This window comes from Ctenopharyngodon idella, chromosome 8 (genome assembly GCF_019924925.1).
Source record: "Ctenopharyngodon idella isolate HZGC_01 chromosome 8, HZGC01, whole genome shotgun sequence".
NCBI classification, from domain to species: domain Eukaryota; kingdom Metazoa; phylum Chordata; class Actinopteri; order Cypriniformes; family Xenocyprididae; genus Ctenopharyngodon; species Ctenopharyngodon idella.
Genome location: NC_067227.1, coordinates 6,941,995 through 6,957,575, shown reverse-complemented (window position 1 = coordinate 6,957,575; position 15,581 = coordinate 6,941,995). Strand labels below are relative to the sequence as shown.

At 36.2% G+C, this 15,581-nt stretch overlaps 1 protein-coding gene across 1 annotated transcript; it reads left to right on the top strand.

The window, feature by feature from the left end:
• Positions 1 to 7,754, top strand: ppiaa (peptidylprolyl isomerase Aa (cyclophilin A)). The gene is made up of 5 exons (XM_051903529.1): positions 1 to 170; positions 6,807 to 6,837; positions 6,915 to 7,003; positions 7,089 to 7,261; positions 7,368 to 7,754. The coding sequence occupies exons 1-5, from the start codon at positions 102 to 104 to the stop codon at positions 7,498 to 7,500; spliced, it is 495 nt and encodes a 164-aa protein (XP_051759489.1). The 5' UTR covers positions 1 to 101; the 3' UTR covers positions 7,501 to 7,754.
• Positions 7,755 to 15,581: the final 7,827 nt, after the last annotated feature.

Genomic DNA, 15,581 nt, shown 5'->3' with positions numbered 1-15,581 from the left:
TAGCTTGGCGGCCTTCATCCAGTCTTTCCTCCATTCCAAGGCAGCCCACTGGCTAACGCGCTTCAGCCCAGCGTCATCTAAGCGCAAAATAATTTAAAGCCATGGCAAGGCCTAGAGTTTTCTTCGATATCACCGCCAACGGCTGTGCAGTTGGAAGAGTGATTATGGAGGTAAAGCTTCACATAATATTTTTAATTTCACCTTAGTCTTGTTGCAAGGAATAACTCAGTGACATTTTTCCTGCAAGTCGTGCAAACGCCTTTCTTGAGCGGGTCTCATCGATAGCCGCATGCGCTAGGCTACCTAATGTTATGTGCACCTAAACCCTGCTGTGCTGCAGAACTTGAATATCCTTGTACCGTTTAAGTGTTTTGCATTTCTGCTAGACAAATCTCATGATTCAGTCAAGCTTAACCTGTTTGTGCAATTACCTGCCAAACAAATGTATAACATTTAGCCTAACGATGCTATAAATTCTCCCGGCCAAAACCGCTTGCTTGATTTATATCTAATCCCGTTTACAATTTTGCAGCATTGTGCAACGAGCAACAGTGATGTTGGGAATCTGGCAGTATGTGGGCTTTTAATGTTAGATTTCATCAGTCGGGCTATAAATTGTTCATTTCCATAGTGACGCTTTGAGGTATTTACTTGCATAAAACTGCTGTTATTGTTATATCGGTATCCGCAAAACATACTTTGCAAGTGAAGCTGTAATACTAAGCACGCGCCGCACTAGGCCGCGTTAACCATACTTGGTACTTCACCTACAGCGCGCTTATATTCTTGAATGCTGCCAATAAAGTTTACTGATATCACAGAATAGACAAAGACTTTGCGGTTCCAGCGCTTGCTTTGGGAAAAATGCAGAAATGTGTCATGCAGCAGTACGCATTGAATGAATGGGCCACAGATCTTTTGTTTAACCCGGATTCCCTGAAGGCGACTTTATTTTGCGGTGTCCAAACTTAAGCTTCATGCCACACAGAAACTCAAACAATTGCGACAAAAGTCAGCATTTGTTAATTAATTTTTTTATATTATTATTATTATTATTATTATTATTTTTTAGCAAATTCCCTGTTCGCTGAAATCGCATCCGGCAATCTATGTGGAAAGATGTTCTGGAAAGTTCGCCAGGGTGTGTGGAGGGGGATGGGAGGGGACCGTTCTCGCAGCCCAGGCTGAGATTTCCATACACGAGCGCGCGAGACTCCTTTAATTACGGGTGTGTGGTTTTTTCAAATGTAGTTGTACTTTTGAATTTGACTAATATTAATGTTAATTTGGAGGAGGGGGGTATTAAAAGACACAGTATTTCACACTGCACTACTTGCGCTAGTAAATGTATACTTTCTGAGCGGCCATTTTAGTTACCCAGCCGGCATATGACCGACCTTCAACGTTGAAATGTGGTTGAAATAAGGTCAGTTGATGTTTCAACAGTGAAACAACGTTGATACAACATTGAATGCTAAACGGTTGAAGCCCAGTCAACACATGACCGAAATTCAACGTTGAAATATGGTTGAAGTAATGTCAGTTGATGTTCCAACAGTGAAACAATTATTAAATGTAAAATGGTTGAAATAGGTTAAGAAAATCACTTATAAATCAATGCTGAAATAAGCTCAGACTATACCTTAAAAAAAACAAGTGTTTAACCATATTATATAATAATAATAATAATAATTAATAATAATAATAGTAATAATGTATATGAAATAAAAATGTGTCGATTCAGGCCTATTTTGCCACTTCTGTGTCAGTTTGTTGGTACGTCGATATTTCAGAAAATAGAAATTATATGCTCATTTTCATTTTTTGCGGTCTGAAGAGATATCGCGAGATTACATTGGAAATGTAGAAGAAGTTACCATGGAAACGGGGAAATGTCAAGCAGCAAGACTCCGTCTCGCTGTTGTTTTCACTGATTTTAGGTAAGTTTAGTCCATAAAATCACACAAATAATATATATAACTGTTCCTGATACCTTTCTTACGTGTAATTAATACACTTTTGTTGAATATTTACTTCAAAGAAATTATTTAGTGTCTTCGGAAAAAGTCCGTTAGCATCTCAACCGTTTTCAGAAGCGTTTGGCTACTAACTCTGTATTTTGAGCTCTTGTTTAATGAAAGTTTGGGCTTTTAATCGCATCTTTATGTGTAGATGAGATGTTATAATAGCTTTGTAAAGGTTTTGCTGGCCAATTGTTAATGGATGATAGTAAACTAATTTATTTAATGTTAAAGTTGCTGTACCGTTAATCGGTGACGTCACTTACATGGAGCGCGAAAATTAACAAACTATTTCAAACACGTTTTGATCTCTAATGGTAAACAAATATGGATAAAAAATGTTCTGCAATTTCAGGGGCGACAGAAAACCCCCTCTACAACAAAGGGGAAGCTGACAGAGGAGGAAACACAGGTGAACTGAGCTCATTAAATACTTTAAAATGCATTTATTTCACAATATATCTAACCTATATCACCATGCATCTACAATTTTCTTATTAAGAAGTCTTTGACATCCAAACGTAAGTGACACTACATGTACGATACTGAATTCTAAAACTAAAAATATAAATGTTGTTATCTTAAGTAATATATATATATATATATATATATATATATATATATATATATATATATATTTTAATATTGTGTATATTATTCTTTCTCTTTTCTGCATTCCACCTCTGCTCTAGCTTGGTTCCTTTTAATAAACCTGGCATTTTATACTAAATAATGTTGGCTCTGTGACAAATTGCATGTTATGTTCCTATAGATCCTTCCATGCTGATGGCCTCCTGCACCCCAGCAGACCTGAGCGACCTCCTGTCAAAGGCTATGAACCAGATGACTATAGTAAGCAAAACCTCAATCATACAGTACACTACTGATGAAAAGTTGTGGGTCTGTAAGATTTTTAAATGGTTTTGAAAGAAGTCTCACATTTTAAAATCATTAACCCCAGGTTGTTTCTGTGAGATTGTCCTTGAAAGGCCTGTAGGCTAAATAATCAGCTAAATGAGGGAACATTGGTGACAAATGAAATGTTATAATGCTTGTAGTTAGAATCATTTATTTAACTAATATAACAGGATATCATGGTCATTAATCTATTTTATTGTATTTCTCTATGTCTGTTTGTAGTTACGTTTGCTAGTGAGACAGACGCCATACTGTTCCACTCAAAGGTATTTATTTATTTGTTTGTATACATTTATGTATTTTTTATTTTTTACTTAAATACTTTCTACTTATAGATGCTGACTGTGGTTCAGGGGGTCGACAACTTTAAGCATGTAAGATATTTTCGACGGAAATTTGGCCAGCTTACTCATTGCTCATACTCTTTGCCTCTGATATGTTTGAATTATATCACCAATGCAATATCAGGGGGTAAAGATATCATTAGAGTTCTTAAAATTATGCTTACTCTTATTACCAGATGAGATGTAATCTCATGAGATGGTGTTGAGATTCTTCAGGACAAGGCCTTGATGCCATTCACACTCAGTACATGAAGATGGTGAGTTTCACAATAGCTGCACAGCCACAAATCAAAAGACTGACACAACAGGCTTTCATCCTTTATATACTTATATGTAGGGAGGGTACCAAAACCTGTTATTAAATGGGCATTTAGGAAATTTCTGTCATTAATTATTCACTCTCATGTTGTTCCAAACTCGTAAAACCTTCGTTCATCTTCGGAACACAAATGAAGATATTTTTGATGAAATCTGAGCGCTTTTTAACCCTCCATAGACTGCAACGTTATTATCTTTTTATGGCCCAGAAAGGTAGTAAAGACTTCGTTAAAATAGTCTATGTGACTACAGGGGTTCAACCTTAATGTTATGAAGCGATGAGAATACTTTTTGTGTGCGGAGAAAAAAAAACGGCTTTATTCAACAATTTCTTTTCTACTGTCGGTCTCTGACACTGTTAACGTAGTAAACACAGTGCAGCACTTCCAGGTTCTACGTCAGAAGGCCAGCTCATTATTGGCCGGCTTCTGCGTCAGCTTCACGTGAATGCGTTGTGGTGCTCACATGAACAGCATCAGAGAGTGACACGGAGAGAGGAAATTGTTTAAGAAAGTTGTTATTTTTGTTTTTTGCACACAAAAAGTATTCTGGTCGCTTTATAACATTAAGGTTGAACCACTGTAGTCACATGGGCTATTTTAACATGTCTAATGTCTTTGCAACTTTTGCAGGCCCAGAAAGATAGTAATTACGTTGCAGTCGGGGGTCAGAAAGCTCTCGGATTTCATCAAAAATATCTTCATTTGTGTTCTGAAGATGAACTTATTATATGAACTTACTTAATGTCTTATGGGTTTGGAATGAAATGAGGGTGAGTAATTAATGACAGAAATTTCATTTTTGGGTGCACTAACCCTTTAAGAGTCATATAATATGTTGTTTATTTAGATAAAAAGAACATCAGAATGGTTTGACCTGTAATGTCTGTATATAGTGATGCAGTTAGACAGACTAGGTTATTTATATGTACAAATCATACAAATGCCCCATTCTGAAACATACATTTACATTATAAAGAAATTAAAGATCCACCTTTGTTTGTTGAAAGACTTTCTAGTGTATTTCACTTATAGCCAATACGATTTCCTGTAGCAGCTATGGGAGTGACGGTAAAGTTGACATCAATCTCTCTCTATTTTTTCATCTTTTTGAAAGTTGTGAAAACACTGTTTAGTTTTTCTTTTGCTATTTGAGAAAATTGGAACACAAAAAATATATTTAATTTATTCCCTCATTCACCGCCACTTTTACCCAACTATAACGACTTCCGCTTCTGAGAAACCTGGAAATATGAAAAGGTCTATAGTAAAAATTAAATTCCTGATTTTAAGGATTTTTCAGTGAACCATTTCTTTCCTTTTTGTAGATTCACCAAATCTGTCTGATTACTGGCAATTTGGTAAGAGATTGTTGTCTATATCACTCACTTCTTTTTCTAGTTGATTTATTAACATTTTGTGATTTTTCGATTACTTAATTGAATATAAATGTACTTAGGTTGATTTTAATTGATTTACTTAATACAAAGTATAGATAGGATTCTGTTGTGTAATGTTTCTCCATATAATTAGTAATATATGGAGCCCCCAGAGGAAACAATATAAACCTGCATTGGTAGATGCAACTGAATGTAAAAGTGTAAAGTGTAAGTATTAAAATGATAATATGTTTTGATGTATGTTTGTTTTTAATATACACAGCAGTAAAGAGAGTGGACAAGTGAAGAGAGTAGAGGGGACGGCATCAGAAAGGACCTTGAGCTACGACTGTCTTGGATCACCCAAACCACAACTACACTATGTGTCCAAGCACTGAACAAGGCTTTTCCTGCATAGTGAATTACTAGGTGGCTGCCTCTGTCAAATTTGATGCTGTCTCCAGCTATTAACAAAACTCAGGCAGGCAGTCACATGCTCCGATACCCCTTTTCCACCAACACGGTTCTGTTGCAGGCTCCTGCCTGTGTCCATTCCAAACTGTTCCATGCACCTCCACTGCACAAAAAGCAGTTCCAGGTCAGAAATATCGGTACCCTCCCTCTTCGACATCCTTCGCCAGTCATCACATTCACAACCACCACAGTCAACACAAGTCAAGGTCCCTGGTCCACAGCATCAACCATCTTTGTAGGAAGATGAATACTGCATTTCTTGATTTATCTTTAAAATTTACAGTTTTCTTATGGAGTGCAATCCATCTCTAGACGGACTGAGGTCTATCTGTCTTACAAAATACTGTCAGACACTGCATATGATGTTCTCAAAATAAAAAAATAAATAATAATTAAAATACTTAAGAATTTGTGCTTGTAAAAAGTGTTTTTTTTTTTTTTTTTTTAATCTGGTTGAATGTATAGTACACATGAATGTGGGTACATAATACAGATTTTACTTCTGCATCATTTTGAGCTAGAAAAAGATTTAAGGTTTGTGCTGTAATTGTAGAAAAATAACCCTTTCATTTTCATATTGTATGCTACAGGTTTTTAATATTACCTCTAAACATTGCAAAGTTGAGATGTTTATTTGTTTTATACTGTATTTTTAGTATTTATTAGTGCATGTATAGTAATTATTTAGTATTGTCATGTTAGTACAAACGCAAACTAGATTGTAATTTAATGTAAAATAGTGTATTCATCCATGTTGAAGGTAAGAGGGTGAAACAACGTCGCATTTTCAACGTTGATCCAATTTGCAAAATCGAAAGGTAATCCAACATTAATTCAACCATAAGACGGTGAAAGCACGACGCGATATCAACAGTGAAACAACGTCGTAATTTCAACGGTGAAACAACGTCACAATATTAACGTTGATCCAATTTGCAAAACCGAAAGGTAATCCAACGTTGATTCAACCATGGTACCCGACGTTGATTCACCGGTGAATCAACGTTGAAATGCCGGCTGGGAGTCTAGTAAAACTCGGAACATGTTACAGACGCGCGTGGTCAGGATTTTTTATGAGCACTCAAAGTGAGTCTGTCACTACATTTTGTGCGAGCAAAACTATGTATAATGTGCTGCACTGCCTTGAAAGCCCAGATAATTTTGTCTTCCGCATTGTTGCGGTTTAACTGGAGGTGTTTGTCAGGCTGCGGTCGCATGAAGATGAGACTCGGTCTCCACACAAGCTTGTTTCTATTTTGTTTAAATTGACTGTATGAGGTAGTCACTCACTTGAACACCTTATTGCTGCTGTAGTCATTTTAAATGTTAATTTGTGACGTTTTCTTTTAACAGCTGAGAGCTGATGTTGTCCCCAAAACTGCAGGTATTTATATTTTATTATTAGTACTTTTCCCTTGTTTGTGATTATAAAAGTACCCATCATCAAGTGTCATCTTGCAGAGAACTTCAGGCAGTTGTGCACAGGTCAGCCTGGCTTTGGCTACAAAGGATCCACCTTCCATCGTGTCATCCCCGGCTTCATGTGCCAGGTATGAAAGATTTAGTCCCAATAGCCTTGTGTGATCTTAGTAGTATTTTGACACTCCGTTCTAATCTTGAGACCTTTGGATACAGGGAGGTGACTTCACGAAACACGATGGAACTGGTGGCAAGTCAATTTATGGCAACAAGTTTGAGGATGAGAACTTTACCCTGAAACACACTGGCTCTGGCTGCCTGTCCATGGCCAATGCTGGCCCCAACACCAACGGTTCCCAGTTCTTCATCTGCACAGATCGTACTTCATGGTGAGCAAAAGAATTGTGAATGACCATGTGTTAAAACACTCCTGGATCCATGCTGTGGAGTGTCTTGTCCTGTCCTGACTTTTCCTCCACGATTTCTTTCCGCCAGGCTGGATGGCAAGCATGTTGTTTTCGGACAGGTTGTGGAGGGCCTGGACGTCGTCACGAAAGTGGAGAGCTATGGTTCTAACAGTGGAAAGCCCAGTGCCAAGATTACCATTGCTAACTGTGGCCAGTTGTAAACCCCTCTTCCACTAACATTCACCCAAACCCTAGTCTAGTACCCCTCAGTGCCCCCTTTCTTAAATCCTGCCGCTAACCGCAACATTCCCATCCAAGCTCCCTCCCTCCTCCACCACCACCACCTCCTTCAGTTGTCCATCTTTGTCTGATGAGTTGCCTTTGCTGTTTTGTTTTCATTTGCAGATGAAGTCTTGTAGGCCTTTAATTTGTATCAAAGTCTGAAAATAAAGGGGAACAATGACATTAAACGTAATACCTCTTGTTTCAGTTTCTCATTTTAATTCTTAAAATTTGTCTGTTTTGTTACTTAAGATTAATGATGAACTTGCTGGTCCTGCTCATAAATCTAGTAGATTAGTGAAGAAATTTAGTTAGGAGTTTAGTACTTCACTGAATCTGGTCACAGCAGTTCTTGTGTTAATAGACTTGCCCTTCAGGGAACTTTTACCTCTTCTTCAAACAAGGCTATACATTTTGAATATACCATGTGTATATGTATAAAAATAGCCATGGTCACTATGAATGGTGGTTCAATGGAGGAGGCTTGCTAGAAAATTAACTTGTTTTTGGGTGAACAATTCATTCAAGCTTTTTTAAAACTTGACCTGAAACTGAAATTGCATATGCCTTGTACAGAACTCCCAAAGGGGCATAGTAATAGTAAAAATTAAATGAAAGGAAAAAAAAAAATTCAATGCTTTCTCTTGCAAAACTTTAGCGCTCCACTAAGAAACTTGGTGTGTTCCCTCAAGTAACTTTGCAATTGCAAACCTTTTGTGATGGAAATACTTTATTTTAGTGCTTTTGCAAGGGAATGCAAAGTTTCTCGGTGGAATGCAATACTTTTGCAAGAGGATGCAAAAGCATTGACATAGAATTTTCACTTCCCTCCCTTTTTTTATTTTTGTTGTTTTGGGTTACTTTGTCTCCTTAGGGGCTCTGTACTATATTGTGACCTATGTCTGAGTGAAATGATATCTTAAACAAGGAACAAAATGTAGGGTGGGTCATTATTTCATCCATCAGGAATTGTTTGGATTGTTATTTTGTAATTGCTGTGATTGTTACACGTGTGCGTGACTTGTTACTGTGGGGAAGAGATTATTGTCCCACCGGTGCACATGCCATCAGAGAAGAGATGTTAGGAGGAGTTAATGTTTTTGATTAAAGAACACAGGGGCACATGAATATAAAAAAAATGCATGCCTGGATAAATCAGTTGTAATCACTGCAATATTTCATAAATAAGAATGATGACTTTGATGTAACCTGATCCTTTATTTCTTATTAAATGCAGTGTCATCCAGCATAATGTTATTCCTATCTTTATAAGCAATGATGCCAGCCAAGATGACAGCTGGCAAATGTGTAATCTTAGCTGTGTGAACGTTCATTGCCAAATTCAAATGACCTCACTGAACACATAATCACCAGAGCCTGCTTGGCCCTATTAAGGCAAATGCATGTTTGTCATTGCGTTGTATTAAGATGAATGTAAGATTTAAAAACTGAATTGCTTTGGCCAGGTTTTATTGAATAATAACTTAAGTGAGCTCTGAACATGGTTAAAAACATAAATAATTCTTTGTGCATGTACATACATTTTTAGTAAGATGCATTCAAAACTACATTAAGGACCTTAAAAATGTTTTGACTTAATCTGGTTATTCAAATAGTAAAGATGTAAGGACTACATTGTTAAATGATGTTGATGAAGTAGGAATTTATTAAAAATAAGTCTGAGTGGGGTAGATTTGTACATTTCTCACTAATGCTGCTCATGGAGGCCATTCAACACTGCACAATATATGTCTAACGTTTAATTCAGTTCATCTCATTCAGTGAGTGCTCCAGGACATCTGAACTGAGCTGCTCTGCACCTGCTTAATATTTAAGCAAGATTAAATGGTGTCAGGTCTGACTCACCTCAACACCGGTATCAAAATATACTTGTAATTGCTGTGTAAATGCATTTATGCCACCTCTGAACAGCAATAAACAGTCTGTGTAAAGACATAAAATGGCACTTCAGTGTAAATTTGGCAAAAGATACGGGAGACAAGGCTCAGCAAACTTATTCACCCGACAGAGGGCGCTCGACTCAAAAGTTTGTACAGATTTAAAGGTACAGGAAAAGAAAACCAAAGCCATGTGCTCTGTTGTCAGCGCGTTTGTGTTTTTCTCTTTTTTCGACTTCTACACATTTTAGAAGCAAAGGAATTATAGCAGTAATTTAGTAATTTTAGAACGACCTCAATGATTACTTCAAAAATACTCTGAATATACATCATGACGTGTCTGTCATGTATCTTGCTAATTTCTCATTCAGAACTGAATAATATTTCACGCCCCGTTCCTTAGATGTCTGTGATTAACCAGTCCTCTTAGCTCCTCGGATCAGGATGACACACTCCCTGTCCACGAGGGCTATCAGGTTGCGCACGGCAGTACAGGTTCTTCTCGCAGTCGCAGCGGTCCAGTCTTCGGCGGAATTTGGCGCGTCCACGCAACAGGCAGACCTCGCCCAGAGCAGGCACGCGCTGACATCTCCTGCCAGTCAAGTACAACGCACAGCACAGACCCTCTTCACAGTCGCGCGAGCGCACGCACGGGGACATCTCGGGCACTGCAAGCAAAAAAAAAAAAAAAGGTAATTAGGGCAGTAAGGAAACGATATGATCCAGTGCAGTCAAACCTAGAAGAATTATTCAGTTTTTCTATTTTTTTTAATGCTTTGAACAACAAAGCAATACCACAATACAACATACATTTTAGAGCCAGGGGACCATGGAAATTTTTTATTAAATCTATATGTCATACTTAATATGAAAATTGATAACCAGCCACAGCATTGTCCTAGTTTATCAATAGTTTATCCTAGTAAGGAACTGTTAATTTTGAATTAACAGTTTGATAATTTGTCTTTTTATCCTCTGTTGTGCTGTAGATATATAACTGCACTGTAGATATATATCCTGTTGTTGACACAGCAAAGTTGACCTGTGAAGAGTTTTTACAGAACTTGCAAGAATGGGGAAAATTACTAACATTAATCAACACCTGAACAAAAGTACGATCATCAAAAACATGACTAAGTTTAAAAAGAAAAAAAAAAATGCAAGCATAAATAAATCTCTCTCCTCACCTTTCTGACTTCCTCGCCCGTCCAACTGAACCTTTGTCTTAGCAGCATTATGCTGTTTTTTCTTGGAGCCTTTGCATTCAGTTGCCTTGTGAAAAAGATTAATTTTTAATCAGCCTTTAATTTCTGAAAGAATGTCCATTAATGAACTTGAACATGCTGAATGAAAATTGGCATTGTAAGTTTGATATTAATGATATTAAGCTATCCAATGAGGCATGGTCAGACATAAGAGTTTTTTTTTTTTTCTTTTTTTCAATTACTAACAAGCATGTACCACACTGTAAAAAATATTCCGTAGTTTTTACCAAATAATTTTGGCAGCTGTGGTTGCCAGAATAATTTTGTAAAAAATACAGAAAAACTGTAAACACATTTACAGAACAAACTGTCAATTTTACAGTATAAAACTGTAATTTACAAACAAGAAAATTTGAATGTAAACAAGTAAATTCAACAATGCACACTACTACTAAAATCTGTTTTGTACCTTTAACATATACTGACAACTACCATAATAATGCAGGTGGTAAAAGAGAAAGCCACATGAAGAATCAGAGTTCATCACAAATAGCTTTTCCACGAGCTGAAGTATATACTAATGTAAAGAGGGTGCAAAGAGTCATTCACGCAAACGCAAAACACCATCATGGTAACCCACAACACTTACATAATGCAATAAACATTCATTAAACAACAGAAGATGTAACATAAAACCCTAATGTACATAACTGATAACAAAAACTATTAAGAAACAAAATACTTTCAAATGTGGAGTGTCACACAGGGAATTGTGGGAATATCAGTTTACAGTTTTTGACTGTAAATTATACATTAATTTGTTCTTTTTTACTTCTACAAATTGTAAAATTTACAGCATTTTACTGTGAAAATTACATAAAATGTCTGGTAAGAGCTTTTACAGTTTTTCCCTGTATATAGTACTGGAACTTACTGTTAACCTATTTACAATTTTTTTTCCGTAGTGTTTTTACAATATTTCACTGTTAAAATCACATTCATTTTTTACAGTGCAATACTTTTTTTCTAAACTCTTAACACAGCAACACACCTACATCACACAATTTTCTGCCCAAAACCATATTTTGTTAAATAAATACAAACTCTACATTTCAAAATGCTAAAAACCATTATCTACATATACTCTATCAAAACACAGCAAATCTGATTCAAAATCGAGTCCTTCTGTCAAAACACTAGCACTAGTTTTCTATCCAACATGAACATTTAGTCAATCATTGCACAATGACTGTCAAAATATTAACAGTTGATGGCATTACAAAAACTGCATTACTTGTCATGTTTCAGTTCTACGTGCAGAGAATATGAAATCCATAGTTTTTATATAATTCAGTTTCCTTTTACTGTAAGCCATTCTACGTTTTTGGTTGAGTGTTACTTTATAGAATGTACAGTAGAAAAAAAGAAGAAGAAAAAAGTAACAAAATTGCTTGGGACAGCCACAGGTCAAATGGGTTTCCTATGCAAAACTTCAGTTGCCCCCTTGGTTGAAATCTCTTTCTGGGGGTGGGTGTGTAGAGTCGATGGTGCCCCCATAGAGGGTGGGATGGTGTCCCCTTAGTTAGTGCCCTACACAGACTGCATATTCTGCGTATATGGAACAGTGGTACTAAAATCGTTGTAGTAAAAGCTTTGCATTAAGCTTTTTCTGAAATGAAAACATGAAATTGCTGCCATTGATCAACAACAAATCCAACATACATGGCCTTTGGTTATGGAGAAAAAAAAAAAAGAAGGTTATTGTGACTTTTTATCTCACAATTCTGAAAAAAAAAAAAAAAAAAGAGTCAGTAATAAACTATAAACTAGTAATTGAAAGAAAAAAGTCAGAATTGTGAGGTGGAAAGCATAGAGATACACAGCCCAGCACACATTCTTCTCTTCTTCTCCCTTGTCCTGATCCAACTACTCCTCTCCTCCATCTATTCCTCTCACTCACCCAGACAATATTTTTCTCTCTCTGTGCTCCTCTGAGTGGTTCCACATCCACACTGAACAAAACCAATTCATAGAGTCCTATTTTACTGTATGTCCATGTAATGAAAAGAACTTCAACACCTGACTATGCTTCCAACTGAGATTGGAATCTGTGATTCTGTGAATCTGTGATCTGTGATATTTCAGTGATCTGCTACTTAAAAATGCTTATCAGTTGTTTCAGTGTTTGTTTTACATATATTTTTCAATACTTCTGAGCTGCTGTTGTTGCAGAAGTAGAGGCTTTGTACTATAGATTAGAACATCAGGTCTTCATTTTTGAAATATTGTGTGTAAGCATTTGTAAATACGATCAGAAAGATCCATGATTTTGGTATTGGGTAAACTTGTATGAAAAGAAAATTTAAGAATTTTAGAAACGTGTTAATTGATAATGTGTGAAAATGACATGAATTGTGTTAATGGTATGTTGTGCTAATTGTGTTTAGAGTTTTGAAAATGTGACTAGACAAAAGGATGTTAGCAATTGAAAAAAAAACTGTAATATAGTGCTGAAAAAATTTGAAGGAATATCTTACTTGTGCAGCGGTGCAGTCTTGCACAGGAGGCAAAGTTTCTCCTTGGAGACCTGGGGTTCTTCTAACAGAATTATGGGAATTTGCAACTTCGTCACTCTGTAAATGCAGTACTGACTGGAAGAGATAGTTGAGCTTGTGTCATACAGACTTTAACATGTGATTAAAAGTTTTAAAAGTGCACAATAAGAAATCTTCTGCTATGACACCAACAGCTTTGTGTGTTCATTAGTTGTGTGACATTGTTCCAGGATAAACATATTCAGGCAAAAAAAAAAAAAAAGTTTAAGTATGTATATTCTTACCTCTTGAGAGTTTGTCATTTCTCTGGAGGAGCGGATAATGTTGGAATCCAGGCACTGTACTGCAGAAATAACAGACAGCCAAAACATAACAATAATTGTCTGCATTGTTGTATTAAAACTGTCCTGACCACAATGAGGCTGTGTACAAGAGCAAGACGTCGAGCTCTAGTGTGGAAGAGCAAACTGTCCCGTGTTTTAATGGACCTACGTCAATTACCCAAATTAAACGTTGAGGGAAAAAAAGAAAAAAAGAAAGAAAGGGTCTTTCATTAGTGGTTCTGAGTGTTCCAATGTTTATAGTCTCAGCTCATGTAGGAAGTGTGTAGTGCATTGCAGTGGCAATTAAGGCTAATTATGGCCCATACGCATAACAAACATGAAAGCTTGGATGTGCCTTTCATGGCACGTAAATCCACATAGACCCTTTACACATGTAACACCTTTGAAACTTGTTATGATGAAAAATATGACATCCTTTAAATGACAGCCATCAGTTAACCGCATCAGTAGACTCGGATGTAAGTTGCTTCCTGGAACGGAACAGGTGATTACCTACACCTTGAATGCTGGCTTAGGGGGGGGAAACTCAAAATCCATGTTTCTCACCGGACAAGGAGGTAGATAATAACAGTGACACTACCAATCTATATATGTTTAGTCACTAAATAAAAATGTCTTGTTCAGCTGAAACATTCTTGTCATGTCAACTGCAGATTTATTGCTCAACAAATTATCAATTAGCAACAAGTTGCTTTCATTTGTCATAACCTAATTCTTACATACAGCTTTACATGACTCTTCTATGTGTCTGTCTCTCTGTCTGTCTGGTGAACAAAAATATAAAAAAAAATATTTATTAAATGTATTAAATACATTAAATAAACATTATTCATTCTGAATAACAAATATGTACATGTCCTCATAATGGTTTAATCAAAAACACATGAATGTAAATGTGTGTGTGTGTGTGTGTGTGCGTGCGCGTTTTTGTGATTTATAAGGACACAAATATGTATAATTACATGGGTATTACACTGGTATTATGACGTAAACATGAAATATGAGGACATTTCATGAGTCCTCATATTTAAAATAGCTTTAAAAACATACTAAACAATGTTTTATTAAAAATGTAAAAATGCAGAATGTTTTCTGTGATGGGTAGCTTTAGGGGTAGGGGTAATGTACAGTTTGTACAGTATAAAAACCATTACGTCTATGGAATGTCCTCACTTTGATAGGAAAACAAACCTGTGTGCGTGTGTGTGTGTGTGTGTGTTTGTGCTGAACATAGGGCAGGTGATGGAAGATCACCCACCAGTCTTCAAACCCTCAGGCTGATTTACAAAAGCCAGCCATGCTCAGATAGACAGAGCAGCAGCAAACTCCAAGCCCTTTAGCATAAGCACTTTCTTCAAGCTCATATTCATGTCAGTGTTGTTTTAGTTTTATTGATATAGTATTGCAGTTTTAGTTACAATTTTGAACTATTTATTTTTATATTTTCTGTTATTTCTATTATTTTTGTCATATTACTTTTTATATGTCTGTATAGTTTTTATTAATTTTTAGTTTTAGTTATTTTAGTACTTCAACTTTTAAACTGAATGAAAATGAGAAATGTTGCCTTGGCAACTAGCTGAAAAAAGTTACATTTTATTTCAAAACATACTAAATGATGTTTTTTTAAAATGTAAAAATGAAGAACGATTTCTGTGATGGGTAGGCTTATGGGTTGAATTAGAGGATAGAATATACAGTTTGTACAGTATAAAAATCATTATGTCTAATGAAAGTCTAATGATATAAAAACAAGTTTATTTTTAAGTGTGTGTGTGTGTGTGTGTGTGATGTGTGTGTCTTGAGATATCTGAATTACCAGAGATGGCACAGGGCAAAGGTGAAATCTGTTGAGTCATTTAACATTTTCCATAGATGCTCAGTGACTGAATATATTAACATTACACAGGAAATGAAACTGACACAGGTTATGATGCATCTGTAACAGGAAATGCATTGTCATTACATATACAGACTTTTGATATAAGACTTTTGTGTGGCAAATAATGAACAATCAC